This window comes from Megalobrama amblycephala, linkage group LG17 (genome assembly GCF_018812025.1).
Source record: "Megalobrama amblycephala isolate DHTTF-2021 linkage group LG17, ASM1881202v1, whole genome shotgun sequence".
Classification (NCBI taxonomy): domain Eukaryota; kingdom Metazoa; phylum Chordata; class Actinopteri; order Cypriniformes; family Xenocyprididae; genus Megalobrama; species Megalobrama amblycephala.
Window position 1 is genome coordinate 30492256 of NC_063060.1, and position 8968 is coordinate 30501223.

Consider the following 8968-nt stretch of genomic DNA (forward strand, 5'->3'; position numbering starts at 1 on the left):
TGTTTTGTCAATAAAATAAAATATTAATCAGATTAATCGAAGAAATAATAGATTAATCAAAATAATTGCAGCCCTAAAAATAATCATTAATAAAAGATTCATTCTTAGCATACCACTTTCATATTTGCACAGGGAAAGCGAGTCTGAAATGGAGGGGATGTTAATCTCCTGGGAGGAAAAAATGTCCTTTAATTGTCGTTTACTTTCTCATAAGTAATTCATCCTGTAGTGAACAAGCCAAAGTACACAGGGTCAAGCCTGCTGCAGCTGCTGCCAGGAGACACACATTCCAAAGGGCAACAACATGCATGACAAGATGCTCCAGTTCACATCCACACCAAAGTAAATGTACACGAAGAGCCATGATCAAAGCGTGTATACTCACAAGATACAAATGTTGTGTGGCAACCCTGAATGTCTCTGTAATCACTGTTGAAAGCTCAATGGTTTCAGCAGCTTGCAATCAACGCCAAGGTGGTTTCCAGAGCGCTTGCACTAAACATATATCAGTTGTTTGTCACGAATCATTCGTCTTAGTGTGTATCACGCAACATCTGTGTTAAACTTTTAGTAATCATTAAAAATTAGATTAGACATCAGATGCATTTTAAGTATTTTATTAAACATTCATAAATGAGCTTTTCATAAGTGTTATGTCTTTAAAAACACTGAAAACTTAAAACATAAACAAAAGAAAAGGAACACAAGGTTTTGTTAGTATTATTGGCTCTAGTATGATATATTGCTTATGATGTTCCTTATTTGTATTCTGTGGATGAAAGCATCTACTAAAACACTGAATTTTAATGTAAACACACACACGTTAATCTTATAGTAACTAGAAAATCAAAATACTGTCAGGTATAAAATGGTTATTTTTGGCCATGAGTGTATACATATACACACTATAACATTTTAAAGGTGCCCTCGAATGAAAAATTGAATTTATCTTGGCATAGTTAAATAACAAGAGTTAAGTACATGGAAATGACATACAGTGAGTCTCAAACTCCATTGTTTCCTCCTTCTTATATAAATCTCATTTGTTTAAAAGACCTCCGAAGAACAGGCGAATCTCAACATAACACCGACTGTTACGTAACAGTCGGGGTGTACGCCCCCAATATTTGCATATGCCAGCCCATGATCGAGGCATTACACAAGGGCAGCCAGTATTAACGTCTGGATGTGCAGAGCTGAATCATCAGACTAGGTAAGCAAGCAAGGACAACAGCGAAAAATGGCAGATGGAGCAATAATAACTGACATGATCCATGATTACATGATATTTTTAGTGATATTTGTAAATTGTCTTTCTAAATGTTTCGTTAGCATGTTGCTAATGTACTGTTAAATGTGGTTAAAGTTACCATCGTTTCTTACTGTATGGAGACAAGTTTTTTTTAAACACTTGCAGTCTGTATAATTCATAAACAACTTCATTCTTTATAAATCTCTCCAACAGTGTGTAATGTTAGCTTTAGCCACGGAGCATAGCCTCAAACTCATTCAGAATCAAATGTAAACAATATAACAGTATACAATACTCACATAATCCAACGCATGCATGCCGCATGCATGACGAACACTTTGTAAAGATCCATTTGAGGGTTATATTAGCTGTGTAAACTTTGTTCAGGCACTGTTTAAGGCAAGCGCGAGCTCCGTGGGCGGAGAGCACGAGATTTAAAGGGGCAGCAGCATAAATCGGCTCATATTTAATGATGCCCCAAAACAGGCAGTTAAAAAAATTAATTAAAAAAAATCTATGGGGTATTTTGAGCTGAAACTTCACAGACACATTCAGGGGACACCTTAGACTTATATTACATCTTGTAAAAAAACGTTCGATGGCACCTTTAAAATATATTAAAATAGAAAATAGTTATTTTAAATATTGTAATAATATTTCACAATATTACTGTTGTTAGTGTGCTTTGATCAAATAAATGCAGAGACACTTCTTTCAGAAACATTCAAAAATCTTATCAACTCCAAACTTTTGAATGGTAGTGTATAATACAGAGCAGAATACCTCATAATGTAAGGCACAATTAGTATCCTAGATATGGCCAGGCTCAAGCTCAGAATACAAAATTGCTACAGTTTCATGCAAATTTTCTTTCAAAGCACCTGCCCCAGCTGAAACACATTCATGCAGGTACTGCACACCTGGAAGGGTTATCATTCAGGGCACGTCATCTTTCATATTTCATGTGAAACACATGTGCTTATGATATTTGGTTACTTATCAGTGCCGCTGTTTGGTGACATCAGCACCTCAGGGTTCACAGAACTTCACAGAAATGAGGCCGAGTCCTGTGTCTCCAAACCACCAGACCCACCCGCACCACTAACACAATACAGGCCAACACAAGGAGCACCACTATGGAAAATAAGAGCATGACATAATATGTAACATATTGTGGGACCTATTTGCTATATTTATGGTCAACCAAAAAGACATGGATGTGTTTATCATTGACTTACCTGAAAAGACTGCGTTCCGGCCTGGTGCATCTGCGTCGTAATGCTTGCTCAGGCTTCCAATTAGAGCATAGATAATCACAGGGTAAATGGTAAGGATGTAACGGACATGCTTCTCTATTAGAAAGTTTTCAACTGTAAACCTGTAGAAGACGACGCAAAGAAATAAAGAACGCTTTAGACACATTGTGCTGATCTAATGCCATTAATCATATCTTAAATATGGGTCAATGACAAACAAAAGTGACCACGATAAAGAAAATGATATATCTTTTAGTTTAAAAGATTTTCAAAAATCTAGTTTAAAACACATCTTAAAGGGTTAGTTCACCCAAAAATGAAAATTCTATCATTAATTACTCACCCTCATGTCGTTCCACATCCGTAAGACCTTCGTTCATCTTCAGAACACAAATTAAGATATTTTTGATGAAGTCTGAGAGCTTTCTGTCCTTCCATAGGTTAAAGTGCTTACAAAATTTTGTAAGTAAAGTGGTAAATTATGTTTTTTGTGCAAACATAGCACTCGTGCCGCTTCATACAACTGAGGTTAAACCACTGGAGTCACATGGAGTACTTTAATGATGTCATTCCTACCTTTCTGGACCTTGAAAGTTGTAGTTGCGTTGGACCTCTATAGAGGGACAGAAAGCTCTTGGGTTTCATCAAAAATATCTTAATTTGTGTTCCAAACAACACGAGGGTGAGTAATAAATGACAATTTTCATTTTTGGGTGAACTAACCCTTTAAATGACTCTAAAAATTGTCATGTAGTGTTTATAAAGTAAAAATAACATTTTCATACCACCTTGAATACATGTGTATTAAACATCTTAATAATTATTCATTAAAAAACGTTTTAAAGTACATCATTTAAGGTAAAAAGTTTTTTTTCGTTTTTTTTTTTTTTTTTTTTTACATATTTTAAGACAAATTTTTCACATTTTTCAAAATGTATCTGTGAGTCGCACCACGACAACTACAGTAACCTTGTTTTGTCATAAAAAGGTAAAAATTTTTCCACATTTTAGGAGACTTACTGACATAAAGTCATGATATCATTTCCTGTTCTTTGCATGTTTTGTTTTCGGAAAAATAATAATAAAAGCAAACACACAAATCCTAACAAAAAATGTGCATTATGTCACTGACCCATTTGTAAGAATTTGTAGCAGAAAATAAATGATTATCATTACCATATAATTACTTCCAAAAGAAGTATGCATAAAGAAGCGGTAGCAGCATTTGTTGGGGAAACTGATGCGATGCTCAACACAACAGTGAAGTTGAGCAGTGTGGCAATGGTTGTCCATGTTGCATAGGTGGCAATACCATTTTGAACCTGAGGTACACATATGGTATTTAAACAACAGTGAATCTGTACTGCACCTAATTTACCTGCTCTTTTGTTTGGGTTGATAATGAGCATTTAAATACCCTACAAATGAGATGATATGCCCATTTTAAGAAAAATATAAAATGATGAGTGCCTCTTGTCAAGGCGAATCCAACATGTTCAACGCATACCAACACTATGATGCAGATAAGTTCTTTTGGGTGGTGCTGTTTCAGCCAAGATCCATGAGTCCGTAAACCAATACAAGAGAAGAAGATCAGCAGGTAGTTGGTGAAAGCAATCAGGGCAAGAACAATCAGTGCCGGGATCATCAATCTAAGTCAGTAAGAAACAAACATGTTACCTCCTGTGACAAACATTACAAGAAAAAATGGCAAAGCACCACACAAAACTCTTATGTTTATGCCAAAAACTATGTTGGCTAGAACTTACTCTCTATCCCACAAGACTAGCCAGATGCTGTTCAGAATCATGTTGATGATCCATGAGAGAAAGAATTCAGAGGGCAGGATTGCTGGACTTGAGTACAACCTGAAAACAAATCATTCCGGCAAAGACTATCAAACTTTAATAAATGGCTTTCAAACAGTGTGAATAAGCAAAGTGTTGATGTGAGTGGAGTGTGTGTGGTTTGAAGTACCCTCTACAGAACGAAGTTAGGATATACACGTTCATCAGGAAGAGCCAGGAATATATGACTCCCCATACAGAGAAGGTCCATCCTGCAGGAGTGATCTCTGTCCAATATCTGTCTGATATATTTCCAGTGCTGCGCTGGAATGGACCTGGAAAGCCAAAGTTAAACTACATGTATATATAACTCATATATATCTGTAAATAAATGAACGTAGGCTACGTACCTTTTCCTGATCCCGCGAGCGCATTGACAATCAAAGTAGCAATGTAAGCTAACTGAGAAAGGACAATGAGCAAAATACGCAAGATCTTGTGATCTCCCAAAAGCGGCATTTTATCTTAAAAGCACAAACTATTAAATTCTTTCGTTTTTTTGAAGCTATGACAATGTTGATATTGCGCTTGTCACGTTGTAAAGTTAGCTAGAGTCGCTGTTCCACACTAGGTGATAATATAAACTCGATATTCACGCAATATTTCTGCGTAGAGAGTAATATCGTCCGTCCTTTTTACTGAATTATACCTAGGACTTTTAATAACTCTTTATTTTTCTGCCCCTATGAAGAGGTGGCGTCTTCTAACTTGTTTACGTTATAAAACAAAAGATGCTCAGTTGAAAAGTGTAAGAGAGCCATCTGCTGGACAGTAACAACGCCGGATGTTTCATCTTCATCGTACTTTTTCGCAGACTCAAAGTCCAAATGTAAAACAAACAACATATAAAAACAAAAAAACATTAATGGAAAAAAATAAATGCGTTACAAAAATACAATAATACCAGTCCCTCCACAACTTGGACTGATAACGTGTAGTAGTATGCATTCCTACTGATGTATGCCTACCCTTATTTTTGATAAAAACAAAATAATCTCATTTTTGGAAACATTTAGCCAAAGACAAACATAAATAGTGATGAAAGCCAAAATATTAAATGTCACAGATGTAATTTTGTAGAGGGTGGTCAAAATGACAATTTTCACCTGAGATTTGGAGCCAAATTAGAGGGGTGTAACTTTAGAAAGATGGAAGTATCGTTAGACCTATTTTATTTTTGCACAGAGATTGGTAGGTTTATTAGTAAAATCTGTTGACTTTAGCAGTCTTTGTTGCATTTCATACCAACAGTGACTGTTCAAAAGTGGTAAAAAGCACTTCTTGTGGTTTTTTTTTTTTTTTTGCCCCAAGTTTGCATGCCTGTAATTCAAGAAGTATTAACGATATCTTAATATCCTTTTAGATTTTGGTTCTTAAGAAACTTTCCTTTTGGTATCTTCATGAAGCTGTTAAAATGAACAAAATCCCATCTTCCAAATATTCTTAAAACTGATTCAAATATAGATTCTTATAAATACACTTTTAAGAGCAAGTTAATGTGGCTCAACTAAACCTGAACCATTTTCAGTGGATTTTTGGTACTCAAGAGAGCTATGTTTTATGCAATTCTTTTGATAGAGGGAAACAAGATACATTTCTAGTTTAAACATTATTTATTCTTCAGAAATTCCTCTTTAAATGCAGTAAGTATCAGCTGTGTGCAAAGCTGCAAGTGTGCATGGAGCTGCTTTGAGATCCCCGTATCTATTGGACTTAACTATATAGGGCCTTAAAAATGAAGATTTCAAAAGGAAAGTTTATTAAGAATCAGAATCTAGAAGGATTAAGATATCTTGAATACTCTTAGAGTTACAGGCATGCAAACTTTGGAAAAGGAGTATTTATGGCACTCATTTCACACCCCTGTAAATTGGCTCCAAATCTCAGGTAAAAATTGTCATTTTGACCCCCCTCTACAAAATAGTGGATTAATCAGTATAAATATACATCTGTGACATTTAATATTTTAGCTTTCATCACTGTTTATGTTTGTCTTTCTACTTGAAAAATATTAACAAAATCAAAAATTTGAGTCAGGGAAGTTTCTGAAATTTGGTGATAGCTCGAAGATCTTCGCCTACATTGGCCTGTAGCTGCATTGTGTGTTTCATGGAGCAAATCTCGGCACTCAGCTGCTCTTTTCTACCCAGTAAACTTGAGACATCCATGTTATTAAAAGTCACAGGCGGCTACTCATCTAAATAACGAGAAACAAATCTCGGGGTATTTTCACCACGCTCGTTTACCATTTTAAGACAGTTTTTTATGTTATTAACGTCTTTCAGTGGCCTTTTTATGAGAAACATTCTGCTTTGTAGTAGAACATAGTTCAAACAACACTTTCTTCAAGGACTCAATCCAGTCAGAATCAAACATATTTGCAGCCAACAGGACAATTTCGTCCTGGCTTAGAGTCTTAATTTTGACGGCAAGAAAATTAAGTCGAAAATTTAGTTGTTTATCTCGACTAAAATTAAATTATGGCCTGGTTTTATAGACAGGGCTTAAGCCAGGACTAGGCCTTAGTAGCTTTTATACACGTGCCTTTAAAAAAACATTATTGGTGTGTGTCTTGCGACATATTATATTTTCTTGAGAGATATTACCTTGCTTTCAATTAAGACCGCTCAAACATGCATTTTAGTCTGGGACTAGCCTTGTCTCTGAAACCAGGCATGAAACCAGAGGCTGTTCACATGTTCCTTATTGTTATTAATATTCAGTGTCAGTATTAGAGGCCGCCAGAGACAGACACGCACTGTAGGCATATAAAATAATTGTCAGAAAAAAATTTCTGAAATGGAACAGCTTATTGAACCTTAAAATAAGTTTGTCATATAATAAGTGTGTCATATGAGATACATCAGTCTTTTATGGCTGTATATATATTCTGGCTTTATAGTATGATATAGTAAGAATATAAAGCTCACACTCAAGGAGAAAAAACACCTCGATTTTATTCAGAGGCCCAAACTGAGCAATAATATGCATTTTAGTACAGTATATCAGACTTAAATTAAATTGTATATAAATATCAGTTGTCACTCTATATACTTCCAAAAACATATACATATGCAATACAATGACAACTGAGGTATACAAATAAACATTCCTTGAATGCCTGATATCATATTTGCTACATACATTTAAACATGAAGGGGGATTTTTACTGGCTAAAAAAGTGTGAGCTATCGATCAGAGAGCAAAGTGCATGCAGTAGATTGTGTACAGCAGGGATTGATTGAAAGCTATGTGGTTGTGACATTAAGGGGATTGAACAGAGTTCTCTGACAGGTCACCTCACCAGCAGGACATGTGCAAATCTAAAACACTTTCTCTTGGTTAACAAGTCTGATGTGTTGGTATTGCTGTGATGTGGTATTGTGAAAATGACAGTATGACAGTCATCTGTTTTGTCAGGTTGGTAAAACAATTAGCAATGGAGAAAGAGTAACAGTATAGACGTTTTTGTCTTGCCAGTGAAAAATAAGTAGCCTAAGTGCCAGGTTCTTATAAATGTACTCTTTGTATAAATATTAGCTTCATATTTATAAATAAACTGTAAAAAGGGGTAACCTGCAATTGTTACCCTAAAGTGCTATTTCTACCTGATTTAACCCATTAGTTTTGTTGGTATAAATTGATGTATGTTGATTGGTTCAGCGATGTTAAAAAATATTTTGGACTTGTTAATTTAAATGTTACCATTTTTAGGTTTTCATTTCCCCCCGACCATGTAGGCTAATAGATTTACGAAACCTGAAGCGGCTGTAATGAATTGCGCTTCTTCTCACAGCCACGTGAGGGCGGCAGACATCTTTTGATACGAGTTCTGATTATGAATTAAACAAACTGTCCAGAGCAGACTGTAAGACATCTCTTTTGCTTATAAATCACTTTTACCATTTCGTAATATCTCGCGTAACTTCTGTTGTTCTGCTATTAGAAAATGAACAACGTATTGTAGGCCTATTTCACAAATACGTCTCAGTTGTGACTGGAGCTGTCGAAATGATTCCACTTTGCATGTCAAAAATATATATTCCTCCTCCAAGTCTGAAAAACATTTGTGACTGTACAACAAGTGTTTACGTGTTGTCTGCTGTTGTCATGTAGTAATATTACGGCCTCTTTGTGTCCGATAGAGAAGTGTGTGTGTGTGTGTGTGGCATAGATAAGAACATGTAAGATATGAAATCAAATAACAGATTAAAGAGATAGTTCATGAAAATTCTGTCATTTACTCACCCTCAACCTGTATAAATTTCTGTTCTGCTGTACACAAAGGAAGATATTTGGAATAATGATTGTTACCAAGCAGATAGTTTTTTTTTTTCTACCATGGTAGTCAAGGGGGGGTGAAAGCTGTTTGGTTATTAAACATTCTTATAAATATCTTCCTTTGTGTACAGCAGAAAAAAGAAATTTATACAGGTTTGGAACAACTTGAGGGTGAGTAAATGATGACAGAATTTTCATTTTTGGGTGAACTATCCCTTTAAGAATCTGATCAAATGGATTCCCAAAAAACTTCTTAAAAGGAGCATAATATTCTAATACTGATTTTAGAGAAATTTGCTGCCCTGTGCAAATGGCTATCATCACCAACTATT

At 35.3% G+C, this 8968-nt stretch overlaps 1 protein-coding gene across 1 annotated transcript; it reads right to left on the minus strand.

Annotated features, from left to right (window-relative positions):
* Positions 1 to 1894: 1894 nt before the first annotated feature.
* si:dkey-29d8.3 (uncharacterized protein LOC556220 homolog) lies at positions 1895 to 5099 on the minus strand. The gene is made up of 7 exons (XM_048164644.1): positions 4706 to 5099; positions 4486 to 4630; positions 4278 to 4376; positions 4016 to 4160; positions 3685 to 3830; positions 2491 to 2630; positions 1895 to 2386 (listed from the first exon to the last, which is right to left on the minus strand). Exons 1-7 carry the CDS (start codon positions 4812 to 4814, stop codon positions 2289 to 2291), a joined length of 882 nt encoding a protein of 293 aa, XP_048020601.1. The 5' UTR covers positions 4815 to 5099; the 3' UTR covers positions 1895 to 2288.
* Between the last annotated feature and the right edge of the window lie 3869 nt (positions 5100 to 8968).

Bases quoted from the DNA above. Each gene is read 5' to 3' on its own strand.
- si:dkey-29d8.3 (XM_048164644.1), bottom strand. From the start codon at position 4,814: ATGCCGCTTTTGGGAGATCACAAGATCTTGCGTATTTTGCTCATTGTC. The intron at 4,377-4,485 runs GTACTTCAAACC...ATTTGTTTTCAG, and splicing joins CTAACTTCGTTCTGTAGAGG to GTTGTACTCAAGTCCAGCAA. The intron at 3,831-4,015 runs GTATGCGTTGAA...TGTGTACCTCAG, and splicing joins TTATCTGCATCATAGTGTTG to GTTCAAAATGGTATTGCCAC.